The sequence below is a fragment of the Arachis ipaensis genome, chromosome B6 (assembly GCF_059453495.1).
Source record: "Arachis ipaensis isolate K30076 ecotype BB chromosome B6, ASM5945349v1, whole genome shotgun sequence".
Lineage (NCBI taxonomy): Eukaryota > Viridiplantae > Streptophyta > Magnoliopsida > Fabales > Fabaceae > Arachis > Arachis ipaensis.
This window is the reverse complement of record NC_142441.1, coordinates 20,829,733-20,849,265: the sequence shown is the minus strand read 5'-3', so window position 1 is coordinate 20,849,265 and position 19,533 is coordinate 20,829,733. Positions and strand designations below refer to the sequence as shown.

Here is a 19,533-nt window from a genome sequence, read left to right as displayed (position 1 = left end):
TCACAATCTGAAAAGGTTCACCCAATTATGTGTCTGTGGCATTTATGTATCTGGTGGTAACACTGGAAAACAAAGTGCTTAGGGCCACGGCCAAGACTCATAAAGAAGCTGTGTTCAAGAATCATCATACTGAACTAGGAGAATCAATAACACTATCTGAACTCTGAGTTCCTATAGATGCCAATCATTCTAAACCTCAATGGATAAAGTGAGATGCCAAAACTATTCAAGAGGCAAAAAGCTATAAGTCCCGCTCATTTGATTGAAGCTATGTTTCATTGATAGTTTGGAATTTATAGTATATTCTATTCTTTTTATCCTATTTTGATTTTCAGTTGCTTGGGGACAAGCAACAATTTAAGTTTGCTGTTGTGATGAGCGGATAATTTATACGCTTTTTGACATTGTTTTTAGTATGTTTTTAGTAGGATCTAGTTACTTTTAGGGATGTTTTTAATAGATTTTATGTTAAATTCACATTTCTGGACTTTACTATGAGTTTGTGTGTTTTTCTGTGATTTCAGGTATTTTCTGGCTGAAATTGAGGGACTTGAGCAGAAATCAGATTCAGAGGTTGAAAAAGGACTGCTGATGCTGTTGGATTCTGACCTCCCTGCACTCAAAGTGGATTTTCTGGAGCTACAGAACTCGAAATGGCGCGCTTTCAATTGCGTTGGAAAGTAGACATCCAGGGCTTTCCAGCAATATATAATAGTCCATACTTTGGCCAAAAATTGACGACGTAAACTGGCGTTCAACGCCAGCTTTCTACCCAAATCTGGCGTCCAGCGCCAGAAAAGAATCCAAAACCAGAGTTGAACGCCCAAACTGGCACAGAAACTGGCGTTCAACTCCACAAATGGCCTCTGCACGTGCTACACTCAGGCTCAGCCCAAACACACACCAAGTGGGCCCCGGAAGTGGATTTATGCATCAATTACTTACTCATGTAAACCCTAGTAGCTAGTTTATTATAAATAGGACCTCTTACTATTGTATTAGGCATCCTGGATTGTATTTTGATCCTGTGATCTCGTTTAGGGGGCTGGCCATCTCGGCCATGCCTGGACCTTCACTTATGTATTTTCAACGGTAGAGTTTCTACACTCCATAGATTAAGGTGTGGAGCTCTGCTGTTCCTCAAAGATTAATGCAAGTACTACTGTTTTCTATTCAATTCATCTTATTTCTCTTCTAAGATATCCATTCGCACCCAAGAACGTGATGAAGGTGATGATTATGTGTGACGCTCATCATCCTTCCCCCTTATGAACGCGTGCCTGACAAACACTTCTGTTCTACATGAATTAAGCTAGAATGAATATCTCTTAGATCTCCTAACCAGAATCTTCGTGGCGTACGCTAGAATGATGGCGACATTCAAGAGAATCCGGAAGGTCTAAACCTTGTCTGTGGTATTCTGAGTAGGATTCAATGATTGAATGACTGTGACGAGCTTCAAACTCGCGATTGTTGGGCGTTAGTGACAGACGCAAAAGGAGGGTGAATCCTATTCCAGCATGATCGAGAACCGACAGATGAATAGCCGTGCCGTGACAGGGTGCGTGAGCATATGATTCACTGAGAGGAGGGGATGTAGCCACTGACAACGGTGATGCCCTTGCATACAGCCAGCCATGGAAAGGAGTAAGACTGATTGGATGAAGATGGCAGGAAAGCAGAGGTTCAGAGGAACGAAAAGCATCTCCATTCGCTTATCTGAAATTCCTGCCAATGAATCTACATAAATATCTCTATCCCTTTTATTGTTAATTTTAATCTAATAAAGTATCATGTTTAAATCCGCCTGACTGAGATTTGCAAGGTGACCATAGCTTGCTTCAAGCCAACAATCTCTGTGGGATCGACCCTTACTCACGTAAGGTTTATTACTTGGACGACCCAGTGCACTTGCTGGTTAGTTGTATCGAAGTTGTGACAATTATGAATTAAGATCAAAGCACCAAGCTTTGGAGCCATTACCAGGGATTATTCGAGCCTGGACATCACAATTTCGTGCACCACCTTCCTAAATTTTTCTCCTAATACAATAAATAGAATATTAAAGGTAATCACAAATTTAATTAAAATCGCTAATTTTATAGTAATAGTATAACAGTAGTAGACTCAATAATAAAAAAAATACCATCTGAAGTTGCTCTTCTAGCATTGCTTTTACTTCCACTGGCATGTGAAACTATAAGCTTCTCACGATTTCTGGCGTTTTACAAACATTGTTTCTATGATTTTCAAGAACAAGAAACTAGTAAATAAATGTTACCAAAATATCCATAATAATTATTTAATAAAAAAATAAAAAAGCATAAATTAATAATTTACCTTTGTTTTAGGATCCATATAATGATCCACAAAAGCAGTCCATGCAACAGGCGGTATGCATGAGGGATTCGAAGCCAGGATTTCTGTCTTTCTTTTGTTAGGAAAGAAATATTCTCCTCATAAATAATACTTATGGGCCTTCCATCTATCATTGTATATAGAAGTAGTGTAAGACCCATAATTTTCAAAAAATATTATCATAAGTTAATTTCAATTTATTTATTTATTAAAGACTTTATTTTCAGAAAATATTTTATTAAAAATAATTAAATTAAAATTTGACAATTAAATTAAAAAAAAATTTTACTTAATATTATAATTATTGAATAATTTTCTATATTTAAATTAGACAGCTTAATAGTTGTAAAAGAATAAAGATTTTATACAATTTAGTTAAATAATAGAGATTCTATAATTTAATATTTTAATTTTATAAACAAAGAAAATTAATTATATTAAATCTAATTTTAAATTAAAATATTTGATTAAAAGTTAATTAATAAATTAATAATCAAATAAAATTTTCAAATAATTCTAAAGGATTAAATTAGATTTTTAATTAATATTCTATACCCCTAATTTTATTAAAATTACCTAAACTACCCTAATCCTAACTTTAATTAAATCAAACCCAAACCCCCTAACTTAACCCTACCGTCATTCACTTTCCTATTTCTTAACCTAACCTACGGGAGAAAGGGAAATAAGGAAAGAAAGGGAAAATAAGGAAAACGGGAGAAGAAAGGGGAAATAAGAAAAGAAAGGGAAAATAAGGAAGGCAGGGGGGAACTTGAGAAGTGGGGAACTGAGAAAGAAAGAAAGGATAAGCGAGTGACGAGAGAAAGAGAAGCGGAGAGGGAGAAGAAGAAGAAAAGTGAGTTGAGAGGAAGAAGCTGCCGCCACTGCGGTCCGCGTTCACGTCGTCGTCGTAGCGCCGCCATCCTTGCGCCAGTCGCTGCCGCTGTCGGCGATGAAGCCCGTCGCCGCCATTCGCGCCTCTATCGCCGCCAGAACTACACGCCGTCGCTGGAGTCTGAACGCCGCTGCAACCACCACGTGTTATCATCTACAGATCCGCCGCCGTTTGAGTCGCGAACAGGGGAACACGCGTGAAGGAAACTGTCGCGGAGCTGTCGTCGCCGCCGCGTTGATGGGCTCGCCGTCGTTCTGCTCGCGTGGCTGCTGCATTGCCGGAGCTCCTCGTCGCTGCTGGCGCCGGAAAGTGCCTTTCAAGCCTGTATCTGTTGGTAAGCCCTAACCCTGCCTCAGCTTCTTCATCCGTTAAGTTTACCTTTATTGTGAGAAGTTGTTGCTGCTGTTGGGTTCGCCGCAGGGAGGAGTCCGAGCAAGAAAAGGAAAAAGGTGGCGATGGATACCTCTACTGCTGCTGCTGTTACTATCGGTGTTCCGGAGCTTGCAGTTACTGCCGTGTTTGGGAGATGAACCTGGTTGTGTCCTGGCTGCTAATTGATTGTAGAGAGAGACGTTGTAGCCACTACTTTTCATCTTGGTAAGTTCATGGGTAAGATCGCTTTGATTCTTCTTTGTGCCATTTTATTTACGCAGCTAGTTCTGATCCGTTTAATTTACCAGAGTCACTATTGTCATATCTCGGCGCTGCCGCCCTTGTTTGGAACTACTGAATGTTGTTGTCTCCGGTAGCACTATTCTTCCCATTTTAATTTGAACTCCTTTAATTCTAAAATTTATAATGTTTCTGCCTTTATCCTACTGCTATTTGGTTTCCTTGTGCCACCCTTACTCTAATTACAGAAATATGTTTCCATTCTAGCCACTGTCGATTTATCTATTGCAAATTCATAATTGATAATGGAGCTGCTAAGATCGCTGCTGCTGCCATGAACTGGGGATAAAGGGGATTATTGAGCTAAATTGTGCGATTGAGACATCGAGGTAGGGGTTTTTCTAAAAATCTAATTTATATTACAGAGTTGTGATAAATAGATATTAATGCGAGAGAACATATGCCTGTGATTATAATTGTCTTCTAAATGTGGTTGTTTGCTGGACTGAATGACTGATTGTTTGACTGCTTGAGTAGTTTGTGATTGTTGAAAAGAAATTAGTTTGAAAGGTTATTTAGTTGATTATTATGGAAAATGGCTTTTCTTGGTTTTGAAGCTATTTTTGATGGTGTAAAGGAGTTGGCTTTGGAAATGGTTTGATTTTAAAAAGAGATTTATTATGGGCACTGATTCGCTTTGAAAATTATTTGATATTGGAACTAGCCGAATCCTTGGAAAATGATTGAGGTTTTGGAAAGGTTTGAGAAATGTTTGGATGGGACCCGAAAAGGGTGGCAGAATCCGAGTTTTAGAGGAGATGCTGCCGAAATTTTATAAAATTAGAAGTTTCATTTGAAGTAGTTATTTTAAAAGGTTTAATTTTAAGCATTATATGATTTAAGAATACTTCTTTTATCAAAGAAAAAGTTATGTTTTGGATTGAGAATTGTTAGTGAACGAAACGGAAAAAAAAGGATGATGAGGATTTATTTGAAATATGATTTTTGAATGAATTTGGAAATGGATATGGATTGACGAATGATGATGATATTGAGAATGACTTAGCTATTGATGAATGATGAATGAATTATTTATATGGCTTATAAATTTGAAATATCTGAGATACGAGGTTCCCTGGATTAAGTGCCGTGGCTTGCCACCACGTGTACCAGGTTAAAAACTCGATACTCTGTTGACCCTACGACGTAAGTGTGTGACCGGGCACTATATAAATTCCCGGGAATGTTACCCCGATTGAGTAATATTGATTATTTGAGAAAAAGCTATGCATAGACTCTTGGGGATGCACGTCGGGGGACAGTCTAAGTAGAATTCAGACTTGTCGGGTTGGCTGGATAACCGACAGATGAGCCTCATCAGCCATAGGACAGGCATGCATCATATGCATTTGTATGCTTTGCTTGGGTTTGAACTTGTTTTGGTTTGCCTAATTGCTAAACTGTTCTTAACTGCTACTTGAACTATTTGCTGTAACTGCTTCCTACTTGTACTTTCTTTGTCTGTCTTGCTTGTGTTTGTCCTGGTGTGCTACATTTGAGAATGAACTTTGGTGCTGAATTAATGATTGTATTGTTTGATTGCATGGTCGGTTTCTTATTGAGATTTTTCTTATAAGAAAGGAAATGTTTCGGATTTTTTGAAAGATTAAACGTTTCTTTGAAAATGCTTTAAACAATTACCTACTGGTTTTTAAAAGATTCATAAGGCAATGATAATCACTGAGCTTGAAAACAGTTTTCTTATTAAATATATTTTTATGACAACTTTGAAACTGCGTGGTGAGACCGTGTGGTTAGGTTCTCACCCCCCTACAGCTTTACCTTTTCAGGAACCGGATGAAGAAGCATTAAGAAGAGTTATACTGTGTTTGGTTTATAAGATGTTGTATTAATTAGATTATTTTCTTCCCTCGTCTTTGTTATTATAAGTTTGTAAGAGGGATAGGAATTGTATGTTTTATATGTATATTATATTATGAGTTATTATGTAAGGAGTCTTGTATATGAATCTATGCCTGTTTGTATTTTTCTTAAGATAAAGTGTTTATTTCCGGTTTTCTAAGAAATCAGCGATACAATGTCGAGTCAGAGGCTCCTATGTTAGTATTTAGTATGTAAAGTAGTCGTAATACTTCTTGCTATCAGAGTAGCGCAGCCGGAAGCGTGACTTCTGATAGTGACTTCTGATAGTGAGGGTGTTACAAGTAGCCATGAAAACTAAGAGTTAAAAATAAAATTCAAGACAGAATTAAAATCTGACCATAAATAAATTTTGCATGTTCTTTATTATTTGTATTTCTTACTTTTTTTTTACTATTTATTTTTTGTGGATTTAAATTTTGATTTACATACTTAAAAATACAGACACAAGAGTCATAACAATCATCACCAAACTATTGAAAGACAATTCAACGCTACAATAATGATCCATCATATATATGAAACAAATATAACTGATATAAAAAGTAATTTTTAATCACAAGCAATTTATAAAATTAGTTTCTTTTTGTACTCTTTTGTACTCTTCTTATAATTTTAACATATATAACATGGATCATTATTATTGTAGCATTGAATTCTCTTCTAATAATTTGATGATGATTGTACTGACTATTATATCTGTACTCTCAAATATGCATCTCAAATAGAATCAAAATTTAACTCCACCATAAATAAATAATAAAGAATAAAAGGGTAATAAATATAAACATAACCACCATAAATAAATAGGAAAGAATAAATTGCATTTGACCAGAAAGAATATCGACAGGAAATTACTATTTAATCAAGTTGGCAGAATGTGTGAACATTGTAAATCATGAATCGCATCTAAAATTAAATAATTAACATACCTTAAAAATTCTCAGTGTTAGCACTAGAAAGGAGGGATAAGAAACCAAGTATGAGGATTCCTGAAAAAAGAATTGCACCCTAATATTTATCTGAGGTTATTTACGGTTTAAATTTAAGAAAAAGATGAACTGCATGAAAATATTCTAAAAGGGTTGGAGGGAATGACCAAATTAAGCGCGAAATTGAAAGTGGACATCATTCCATTTTATCACGGTGATCACTGGGTCTGTGGCAAATGAGAAAACCCATCTCAAATTGGCCACGGATAAACGAGAACGTCAGAAAATTCCGCAAAATTTGGCCATTGGTTACTACAGTCATTGAACTTTGTCACTGTTTGTCGTTTATGGGTACCTTTCCGTTGATAACTCCCGTATTTTTGGTAGTGTGCACTTATTTTAACAATAAATTTTTTGAAATTAAAATTAGCAAATAATCAACTGTCACTTATATAAAAAACTCCACTGCATTTGAGATTTAACTTTTTCATAGTAAAATACAAAATCTATCTATATATCTTAATGCAAAACTTCTAAAGAATTCAATGAAAGAATGACAAACAATAAAATTTGGTCAAGGATTAACTCTGTTCACTACATCTTATTTATTATGCTTGTTTGGAAACAAAGTAAGAACAAGCAAAGATTCTCATGATTAGAAGAACACAACAAAACTATAGAAAAAAAAAATTATGAATGATGTTAACAGCACCATAGAAATGGCTAAAAATAGTAGAAAATAATATTATTATATTACCTATTTAAGTGATCATATTATCACATTCTTTTTCTGTAAACAACTTCATTTGTCGTTTAGATCTCTATAACTCTCTGTGCCACTTATTTTTATGCTTATTTTTCTATGATTGTGATTAAAAATCAGATAATCTTCTTATAAATGATTATAAATTAATATTTTATCTCATCTAAATGTAAACTAATCAAACAAACAACACTAACCACGCTCACAACACAAAGTCACAAACATAATGAAGAACAATCATGTATTGTTAAAAAAAAAAAGAACTAAAAAAATTACCTTCACTAACAACGATAATAACAGAATATCTTGCTTATGATAGAAAAGGAGACGAATGAAGTGAGACTTGATCCAAATGTCTTTCGGACACAAAATTTTTAACTCCACTAACGGAACTCTACGACAGTGCCATTGATGAAGGGAGGAAGAAGAAGTATAAGAAGGGTGGAAATGGAGAAGACGAGTGAAGTAGAGTGTTTGATCAAAACTATTTTATATGTTTAATTTGACTTGCCTGTGTCATTTTTGCCAAAAGTAGGTCTCAAATAAAAATGGCAACGTTTTAGCTCACTCCAGCATGGCAAGTCATGACACGTTAGCACCGTGATGTCTGACTCATCACTAAAAACAAGAATAGGGACTACTATGGTGCTCGAAGCTGTATCTGGGGTTACTATAAAAAAAATTATAATCTTGTGGACCAAATCGAATAATTACGTAAAATTTCAGAATATATATATATATATACTTTTCATTTTTAAAATAATGCGCATTCATTATATTCGGTTCCTTTTATTATATCCACTTTTTTATTTAAAAATAAAATGTGTACGGAAAATATTTTAAAAAGTGATATAAATAGCATAACTCTAATTAAAATTACTTATAGTATAAATTTTTAAATTATTTGTTTTTCATAAACGAATTTTGAAATAAAAGCAAAGGAATTCGGAAACTTTTTTGTTTTGTTTTTTAATGGAAAAAACTTTGCATACTAGTATAAATATCTTAACTGGGTTAATGATAAAAATGATCTCTAAAATATTAAATATTCATCAATATAATTTTTAAAAGATTACACATTTTAAATTGATTTTTGAAAGATATAATTGTGAGTCAGATTAATTATTTTGTCAATTATAAATATGGTCATTATAACTCAGTTGTAATTTACTTATAGATAAGAATAACTGATTTTTTTACTATTATACATCGGTTATATGAAATCAATTTATTATTAAGATTATAGATAAATTACTAAATTGATATCCAAAAATTTATGTTATTGACAAAAATAATTCCAAAAGATATAAACAATAAATAAATTTTTAAAAAATTTAAAAATCTGACAAAAATAACTAGATATTAAATATATATTAAAAAATATTTTAGACGTTAGATTTTGATATTATTTTCAAGCATTATTAAAAAATAAAATCTTGTTATCTTTAAAATTTAGTAATTTTTATATCAAGTGAAATTAAAAAAAAATCGTGAATGACTAAATTTTTTAAAAAAATTTTAAAAAGTTCTAGAGATCTAATTTTACTTTGATTTTTTTTGTGTACATTTTTTAAATAATTATTCAAATAATATTGTCATAAAAATTCAAATCAAATAGATAAGTCTTGTGCTAAATATAAAAGATTTTTTATCACTAATAAAAATATAATATTTATTGGTTATTTTTATCATATTTTATAATTATTCAAAAATTTATTTATCATTTATATTTTTAAGAGTAAATGCCCATTCTGGTCCCTAACTATTTGTCTGATGGACTTTGTATCCCCTAACAAATATAAAAACTCAAATCGGTCTCTATCTACTTTGATATATATACGTTCCAGTCCCTACAACCGGTTTCGAGCATGTCACTTGCTGATGAGTCAATAACTTGTCCACGTGGGTTTCTCTCCTTCATAATTGAGACAAATCGCCCCTGAACCTTTGTTGAAACGCTGTGTTTCATAAAGAGGCGTTATCATCTAGGTACTCATAGTTGTTTAGGGTTTTTTCTTTCTTCTTCATTGTCTTCATTATGTGTAGAGTAAAGATAAGGGCTTTTCTCCCAAAAAAGACTATGGCTACAGAAGTCAAAGACTCTTCTTCACGAACCGTAGAGGAAAGTAGTGAAGTTGGGAAGAATTTATGCTGGAGTCCGACTCTGGGTTCCACTGGGAGTATAGGGAAAAAAGGAAACTAAGGCAAGAAAAGATTTGTAGCACCTAGATGTCATTGTGGCACATATGCAATATTGTTTGATCGAATCTAACACCGCAGGAAATCCGAAGAAGCTTTTTTTTGTTGCTCTTCTTTTAAGGTAAACATTTTTTAATTTTGTTTTGTTTCAAAATTAGTTACCGTTACTATGGAGTGTTATTTGTTGTAGACCACAATTCCACATTGCAAATACTTTACTTGGCTTGATGAATATGTTGATTCATATACACATAAAGCTGATGTCAATCAGAATAAAGTGGTTAAAAGTTTGAAAAAGATGGAGGAAAGATTGGAGGCACTGGAAGTCATGATGACAAAGCAGAGAGCTGAAAAAATATTTGGAGGCAACACTAAATGCAGAATCCTAACCACTTTTTTAATTAGAATTATAGTTACACTTTTAATTTCATCAATTTTCAGTGGATTAATTGAAAAAAATGTGAATTTGATTTAGTGTGCAAAGTTATGTAAATAGAAGACAACTGCTTAATGTATTATGGTTGAAATTCATGGCTTGTATGAAGACAACATCTCATGTTATAGTTATTTACTCTAATTTAGTGATACTTAATTTATTTCATTTCATGTAGTTATTAGAATTTGACATAGTATATTGAGATATTACCATATTGTGTTATTATATAATTGTGAAACAATGAATATGAAGATAACAATATAAATACCCAAATATGTGACACATTTGAAATTACACTCCAAATCATGATAGTTTCATAAAAGTTGAAACCAATATATAAACCAATCCAGTGATTCACAAACCAAAGCATGAGTGTTTCACAAAAAGTTGACTTTAAAATATAAACAGCTCCAGAATTTCACAAATATGACCATGTGTGTTTTGCAACTTGATACTAAAACAAATACCAAAAAAGTTGACAGTATCTCTAAATCAACCCTGAGTATTATGCAGACTTCAAATCAGAACCTAATCATATCATCAACATTAACCAAAATATGAAGACAGAGTCTTCCCCTAAACCAAAGTTCTATATTCCCTAAACAGCATAATATCCATATAACAGGTTCTTTCACTGTTTCTTTGGTAGAGGCTTGGTTCCTGGAGTTGGAATAAACTTGAAGAGCCTTGATGAGGTCCCAATGCTAGCTGCTGCCAGAGTTTCATTGGAGATTACATAAGGAGAGGTTCTTGGTAAGCCTTGTCCTTCTAGTTGGTCTTAGAAATTGTGAGCAGGTTGGTTGGGCTGTACTGGAGGAGGTGGAGGCCTTCTCAGACTCTGTTTGGGTCTAAACCTTGGAGCTGCGGATGGGGGCTGAGCCTTTAGAGCCTGAGTTGTGGCCTGATTCATCGGAGCAGTTTGATCAGTTCCTGAAACCTGTTAAAATAATAGTGAATCACATATGGTCTCCAAAGCTGCATCTTTTGTGTAAAAAAAAAAAAAAAGATAACAACCATGGTGTGTCTATTTACCTCTACAGTTGGGGCAATTTGTGAAATGTTTATCTTATCTGACTCTACATGAGGCCTCTTTGGCATTTTTTTTCTTATTTTTCCTAGCTTTATCCTATATCACAAAAAGATGTTTTATAGCCACATATGTTTACAAAGATTAACTCATTGTGAATACATAAATACACAACCCAAAATCTACACAACTAACAAAATACTGGTCTAAAATAAAAAAAGAAAAAACTTACAAGAGGGTCCATGTTAATAGGTTCAGGTTCTTCAACAGGTATGTTATTTGCACCATCATCAATACCAGCCACATTCCCTTCTGTTGGTCGGACATGAGATTCCATCCACGCACTTGATGGTCTTCCAAATCATCCTGAAGCCGAGTTAAGAACCACATCCAGTTCTCTATTTTTTCTGCTCTTAATTGTCACAACATATGCAATAACAAATATATGGTTGTTAGCATCAAGTGACATTGCAGTTAAGTGTTGGCCTCCATAATACTCCTTTAAAAAGCATCCATCTAGGCCTATTAGTGGTCTCAAACCCTTAATAAACCCATTTCTACACGCATCTAAGCATATGTAAATTTTGTCAAATAGCAGTAGAGACTGAGGAATTGGGTCAACACACATGTCAGTCGTGCTGCCTAGGTTACTCCTATGCAACTCTTGTAAATAATCCACAACTTCCCATATTATGCCTTGTCATTTCCAACAACAATTTCCCTAGCTTCTTTCAAATCCCTCTGGATCATTTTTGGATGGGGCTGAACATTGTAGTCCTATTTCATATGCTCTGTTGCTTCCCTCGGTGACAGCTTAGGCTATGTTGCCAACTTTTTTTCCAACTTATCTGTGACCCATGCCCTATCGGCCAAGTTGCTTCCATAATCTCTTCCACATGTATGCTTGTTTTGCAATGTTTTTATTTCAAATGCCATTGTTTTTTAGTTCCTTGCCACGTATATCAACCATGAGCAGTTCTCCTCTGCACATCTAGCCTTGAACCTCTCCATATTCATTTTCTTCATTGAAATTAAGTCCTTGCATTGTCCTCTCATCCTCAAAAGAAACCGGGGTATGACACTCTTTAGAAGCATATTCATAGTTGTAGTCATCACTGTCACTCTTTTCATTAACCACTGCTGGGCCTCCCATGTCTGTTTCTACTGGCCCTCCCATGTCTGTTTCTACTGGCCCTTGGGCAAAACCCAACCCACTAGCAGGTGTGTCAGTTCGATTTCCTTTACTAGATTCACCATATAGCACATGTCTTACCTCTTTGACAATTTCTTACCACTTTTCTTGGGTGACACTTTCTTCTTGCTTGATGGAGACACTGATGCTTTTGTTTTTGTTTTTTGCCACATCTTTTTGGAGACTCAGACTCACTACTATCATTCTCATAACCAGGAAGAAGAGGCTTGTAGGCCTCATCCTCGGCACTCTCATATTCGTCATCTGATGAAGAATCATTTGTGACCACAACAGGCTTTTCCTCTGGTTCTGGCTCTGCTTGTTGCTCTAGTTCAGCTTCCATTGGTTGACTTAATCGGTACTCAAAGTAGATATAGAACTCATTTTTGTCTGGACAACTTAGGGTGGTTTCACACATGTCATTAATATCCTGGTTATCCTTAAGGATATAAAGCCCAAACTCCAAGTTTCTTGCTGCTGGATCAAGCCAGTGAATTTCTTTGTATTCTGGATAACCTAATCCCTTAAAGAGTTCTTCCAAGTCCTTCTTGTTGACAAAATCAACATCCATGGGTGGAAACTTCTCAATCTTTTCATCTACATACCGTAACACTTCATTTGAATCTTTCTTGAGTCTCCCACCATGATGAAAAACAGGGACAACAAACACAGACATCTACAAAAATTCTAACCACAAATCAGTAACAAAGTTAAACATCAAACTTAATTAAGAGCAAATAACTATAATGTCTATCAGTTAAGAATTCTTAACTCATCAGTAAACACAAAGGTAGAAACTTTCAAAGTTAATATCACTATTATAGCTTCGCAACAACCCTAATTCATCACACAAAGCTAGTGCTTCACCATATCCACCCATAATCACCACGCATAACACTCACAAAGTTATCAATGCTAATTTCGTGGCCACTATCTCACATACTCCTCAACTAGACTACAGTAATAGATAAAGTAAGTAGAAGGGAACAAATCATTCCTTACCATTTCAAAGAAACTTTCCAAATGCAATCAATGTCTTCCCACACAGTGGTGCAACACACTCGCACGTCCTCAATGTAACACTCTTTTGGAGGGAAGGAGAAAGGTTTTCAGAATTAGGGCCAAATATAAATGACGAGGGAGAGGAAGGAGTTTTATGGAATAAGACTCTTTATGAAATGTAGCGTTTCAACGAAGGTTCAAGGGGTGATTTGTCTCAATTATAAAGGAGAGAAACCCACATGGATAAGTTACTGATACATCAACAAATGACCTGCTCAGAATTGGTTGTAGAAACTGGAACGTACATATATTAAAGTAGATAGGGACTGATTTAAATTTTTATATTTGTTAGGGGGTGCGAAGTCCATCAGACAAATGATTAGGGATCGAAAAGGATATTTACTCTATTTTTAATTATTATTTTTGTCAACGACATAAATTCTAGGATGTCATTTAATAATTTACCCTTAAGATCATTTATTCTAAAGATCAGTAACTGATAAACAGTTTACAACAATAAGTTATCATCTATAAAAAATTGCATTCTGCGTAAAGAAAAAAATGTATGTTTTTATTTCCATTTTAAAACTGATCCAAAATAATACTAAAAAATTGATTTGAGTATCAAAATATTTTTATAGGTATCCACACTTTCTATTCTTCACTCACTCCCTGACGTATACCTCAATTCGTGCTGGACAAATTATACTTCAAGTAGAATAATCACACAAAAATAGTTACATATCATAAAATGATTATGACACATTATTATCTCACAAAATCACCAATTTAATTCACTATTTATTTTAAGGAACTAAATTAACGAATACGCAATATTTCAAATAACATTTTGATCTCTACCAAAAAAAATATTTTGATTATTATACCTATCTTAACATACACTTGTCAGTAAAACTCAAAGAAATATAACCTCTTATCATATATTCCCGAAACTATTTAAAAGTATTTTGGGAAGTTAAGATTTGACTTTCGTTCTCGAATTATTAGAATATTGACAAAAATCACCTCTACATTTTTAACAACAAAAATACACCTAAAATATTGAAAAATGCTACAAAAATATTCGACTGTAAACGAAAATCTATTCCGTTAATAGAATTAGTTAAATTGTCAAATGAATTTCGTTACACCCTTTCTTCTGCTTTTCTTTTATTCTCCCTCACTCCCTCCCTCCCCAAAGCAACTACAACAAAAATAAATAGCATCTTAGTCACTTCTTCCCTCCTCCAAATTTTCCAGAAGCCGCTGCAAGCTGCAACAACAACATATCCCAGTCACCCCAAAATTGCAACAACGGCAACAACAACATCATCTTCCTAGCTGAAGCTCCTGCAACAACATCTTCCTTACTATTTCTCTCCTCAAATACGATGTCGCCTCTTCTTCCACAGTTTTTCTTCCTTAAGTACGACAATGGTCTTGCTCTTTGCCAGTGTCATCTTGCTCATCCACTTCTCCTCCTTCGATTCTTCTCTCTTTCCGCCTCTCTCTTTCTCTCTCCTTGTTGTTTTGCTTTTCTCTCTCCTCAATGACGGCGATTGCGGTGATGCTGCCCTCTCCTCCTGTCCTCCCTCACTCCCCAAAGCAACTATAACAACAATAAACAGCATCTCAGTGACTCCCTCCCTCCTCCAAATCTCCCAGAATAGACCTTACGCCTCACTCTCTTCATCTCAGCCACATTAATAATCAGCCATAATCAGCAATTTTACAATTTCTCATTATACTTTTTTTAATAATCTAATAAAAATAAATTCAAAGAGAAAGAATGATAAAGAGAGGAGCTGGAGAGAGAGAGAGAGAATGTTCGTTGCTGGTTTATTGCGATAGAGGAGAGTAAGGTGCTGCAAGACAGGTTTTGACTGCGATGCAGGGGCGGCGAGCAAGCAATGACGACGATGGAGAATCTGAGAGGAAAGATAGAGAGATCTGTTGTGAAAGTGAAGAGGGTGAGGAACTGCGAGATTCGCGTCTGATGACAACGGAGGGGCGGCGAGCAAGTAGCAGTGGTGACAACGAGGTTTTTCCATTGAAGACAAAGAGAAAGTGGCGTGGGTTGATGAGCAACTGTTCCGTGTATTGGAGAAGTGAAAGTGAAAATAAGGGAGAAGAAAAAAGGAGCAGAAAGTGGGGTGTGAGAGCGCGAGACAGAGAAGATCGGAAGGCAGCAGCCATGGATTCAGAGTGAGAGTGAAGAGGGTGAGGCGTAAGCTCTTTCTGTGAGGTTTTGGAGAGGGAGGGAGTGAGGGAGAATGAAGGAGAAGCAGAAGAAGGGTATAATGGAATCTATTTGACAGCTCAACCAACTCTATTAACGGAATAGATTTTTATTTACGGGCACATATTTTTGTAATTTTTCAATATTTTAGGTGTATTTTTGTCGTTAATAAAAGTGGAGGTTATTTTTGTCATCATTCTAATAATTCGAGGACAGAATTGGTAATTTACTCAACAAATAATTATATTAAGTATCTTTACCAATATAATATTTCATAATTAAGTGATAATATAAAAAAAATGAGAAAATGACTAACACCTAAATTATCATAACGCTGATAAAAATGAACATCACTTTTATTAGCGATAAAAATATCTTTAAAATATTTTAAAATGCAACAAAAATATCCCACGTTAAATATATATTCTTTAAAAGTGTTTTAAAATTTGGATTTTGATATAATTTTTTTATAAACATTATTAAAAAAAGTAATTTTATTCTTAAAATTTGATGATTTTACGTTCAGTAAAATTTTTCATAATTTTTTTATTATTGACCAAGAATACTTTTAAAAAATGAAAAAAATTCTAGAGGTCGGATTTTTATTTATTTTTTATATACTTTCTAAATAATTATCTAAATATTTTTACAAAATTTTGGATCAAATGCATAAGCGATTTGCCAAATACAAAAGTTGATTGTCACTTTTTTTTAAAAAAAATATTTTTGATTTTTTTTTATATTTTATAATACTTTGAGGATATTTTTTGTCATTATCAAAAGTTAGGGTTATTTTTGTCTATTTTCGAAATCGGGTGCAGTTCTGGTAGTTTACCTAAAAAAAGTTTATATTAATAATGAATTAAAATTTATCCCTTTAATAATTCATGATACGTAATATTGAAGAAATTAGCTTTAAAATGATAGAGAAAACTAGTATTTGCTTTATTTGAACACAACATATTTAATTAGATATCAAAAGATGTCCATTATAATAAAATGAGGAGGGGAAAAAAAGAGAACAAAACAAAAGGTGTTATCATATTTTCTAATTTTCTCTTTATTTTTCATCTATACATGGTCATTATATGTCCTTAAAGTTTTGTTTTTGAGTAAATATATTTGATGTCAGCAAGTAAAACTCTAAACATGTCATGAACTTGCACTCTTCTACTAAGAGATCAGGCATCAGTTACATTACATTAGTACATACAGTAATCTCAGCTCACACAAATTGAGATGCATGATGTATGTCATGTCATTGCACAATGCACACAACACAACAAAATCCATAAAAAGTAGGGCAAGCAGATGCTATTATTCTTAGGCCCAAGCCTCACCACGTTGTTCCCTGTTACTGCTACTATTTACAACTCCAAGATTAGCATTATTATTAGCACTCTTCTTTGTTGGCTTGCTCAACTGAAACACAGGGTGCCTGCATAACTTCCTCACCCCTTTTCTCAATCTCACCCAATGTTCACTCTCATACATACTTGATCTACTATTACTGCTATAACTATTCTCATATCTAGAACTAGAAGAGGGGCTACCATCTATAACACATTCAAACTCCCTTTTTCCATTTACTTCCTCAGGTCTCCAAAGCTTCTCCTCAATGCACCATTCTAATCTCCCCAATGTAGAAGTCCTTGAGAACTTGCTTTTTGAAGGTGGTGTTGAGGCACAAGTAGCATCCTCAGTTTGCTCAAGAGATCCCTCCCTGTCACCATCTTCTTTGGAAGTAGATTTATCTCTCTCTTGAAGGGTCTTGAGAATCAATGTCTTGAGAAAATTCATGACTTGCACTGCATGGATCAATGCAGTCAGAGGATCCACCATCTGCATATCAAGATTCTGTCAAAGGCTGGATTCGGCAATAGCCCATTAATTTTAGTAGTTGTTATTTCCTTCTTTAATTCTCTAGTTGTCAACAAAAAAAAAACACTTACCTGTGTCATGTTGGGGGCAAATACCATAGCGATGTTGCGTGCATTCATCTTGTTCAAGTGTTGGTGGTGGACAACATCTGCCATGAGATTGATAGCCCAGTCAAGAAGTGCAGCTTCTGTTGGAGGAAGCAATTTCACCAGATTAGTGCAATCCTCTTCCGAATTGCAGCGCATCACCTGTTCTGGGGTTAGACAATCAAGCACCCCACTTGGAAGCTCTCTAAACCAAGCCTGTAAGCCACACTCCCTTTAATTTAATAACGAGAAACGCTAAAGAATCATCAGAATTTATTATTTTTGGCCATAACCTTTTGCCATCAATCCAATTCCTTTAGTTTACTAATCCAACAACATTCTCTAGCATTCGTCGATCATGAATATCACAGATATCAGCAGCAGATTCATTAATTAAGCTAATATACCTTGATCAAACCAGATAAGCAATGAACATCGATTCCAGGTGGCACCAGACCTTTGTTTAACTGATCTCGAACAAACTTCTCTTGGCTGTTCTCGGCATTGATTCGGAATATTCCTTCCGCCTAATTAATGAAGTTAGTTAAATAAATGATGTTAACAATAACAAGTAATTAAGTAATCCGAGGGAAATTAAAGGAACATACTTGAAGGCCTCCTTCAGAGTAAAGACGCTTTTGCATCATCAGAAGAATGGTTGGGACACTATTCCCTCTTTCATCATAAGAGCACTGCATTGACTTTGCAGAAACACCAAACACCTTTGCGCTGCATCATCATTCAATGATTCAATTAAGCACCATAATTGAAATTGATGTCATGTGGCTAATAATTGAAGCATAAGAATTAAAGAGAGATCAATAAACCTGGCACTAGGAACCCTCTTGGGGACATGAGGCTCAAGCTCAGAGGGCAAACCGAGGAAGCCATTGAACCTATCGAAGGTGACATGAGAAACATGACGCACTTCCGTTGGCCAGCTAATATCCAAGGAAGAAACATGATCTTCTTCCGTGTCCACACTGCAAGTGACCAGAGACTTCTTGAGAGCAGCCACCAGAATGTCCACTATTGCAAACTGGTTTTGATGGCTCTCCGATTGGCATCTACTTGACCCTCCTCCTCCATTCATGAACGCCGTACAAACAGGACTGCTCTCCTCCTCATCATCACTCTCCAATTCTTCTTCTTCTTCTTCTTCTTCTTCTTCTTCTTCTTCTTCTTCTTCTTCTTCATTGCGGAAGATGGGAGTTGGCGGAGAAGGCTTGGAATCTACGAGTCTGCAAGATTTGGATCGAAAGAGCCTTGTCATTATTATGGTTAGTTTAGGGAATAATGGGACGGTGTTAAAAGGGATCACCAATGCAGAGTAAGAGAGAGAGAGAGAAACAGAGTAGTATTAAAATTAAAAATTGGTGGGGATGGCAAAACTAAAGGTGAAGGCTTTTTTTTAGATTGGAATTTTTTGAGTCCAAACTCCTAAGGTTCGTGGTTGCGCTGGTAATGTCTGATGGAGACAACTTGCTCTTCTTTTTGTTTGTTAGTATTCCTCCTCCTTCCTATTATCTATTATGTATATTATAGCCTTACTTCTTAGGAAAAACTACAAACCATATAAGATTTATTATATATATACGTTATTTTTTTAAAAAAAATTGGGAATAAATTATACTGATTTATTTGTGTAATTTGATCAAATATAAAATATTTACTATATTAGTCAACTAAAAATTGTCGATTCTCTAAAATCTTATTGCTAATGCCTTTATTAACTTGCCTTTTTCTAATATTTAATATGTACAATAATATTAATAATAATTTGTTAAAATAGTAAATATTATACTCTATTTCTATATAAAAAAATATAATTAAAAGTGTAATTTTTCTCTCATAATTATTATTATTATTATGTTATATCTATCATGGTCGTTACACTATTCATGACACAATTACAGTAAGTAACATGTATTATCATAGAGAAAATACAGAAATTATTGATAATTAAAATT

General features: G+C 34.5%; 1 protein-coding gene across 1 annotated transcript; it reads right to left on the bottom strand.

Annotated features, from left to right (window-relative positions):
* Window positions 1–16,687: 16,687 nt before the first annotated feature.
* ROPGAP3 (Rho GTPase activating protein with PAK-box/P21-Rho-binding domain-containing protein) lies at window positions 16,688–19,119 on the bottom strand. The gene is made up of 5 exons (XM_016350305.3): window positions 18,391–19,119; window positions 18,172–18,292; window positions 17,971–18,090; window positions 17,549–17,779; window positions 16,688–17,438 (listed from the first exon to the last, which is right to left on the bottom strand). Exons 1-5 carry the CDS (start codon window positions 18,834–18,836, stop codon window positions 16,920–16,922), a joined length of 1,437 nt encoding a protein of 478 aa, XP_016205791.1. The 5' UTR covers window positions 18,837–19,119; the 3' UTR covers window positions 16,688–16,919.
* Between the last annotated feature and the right edge of the window lie 414 nt (window positions 19,120–19,533).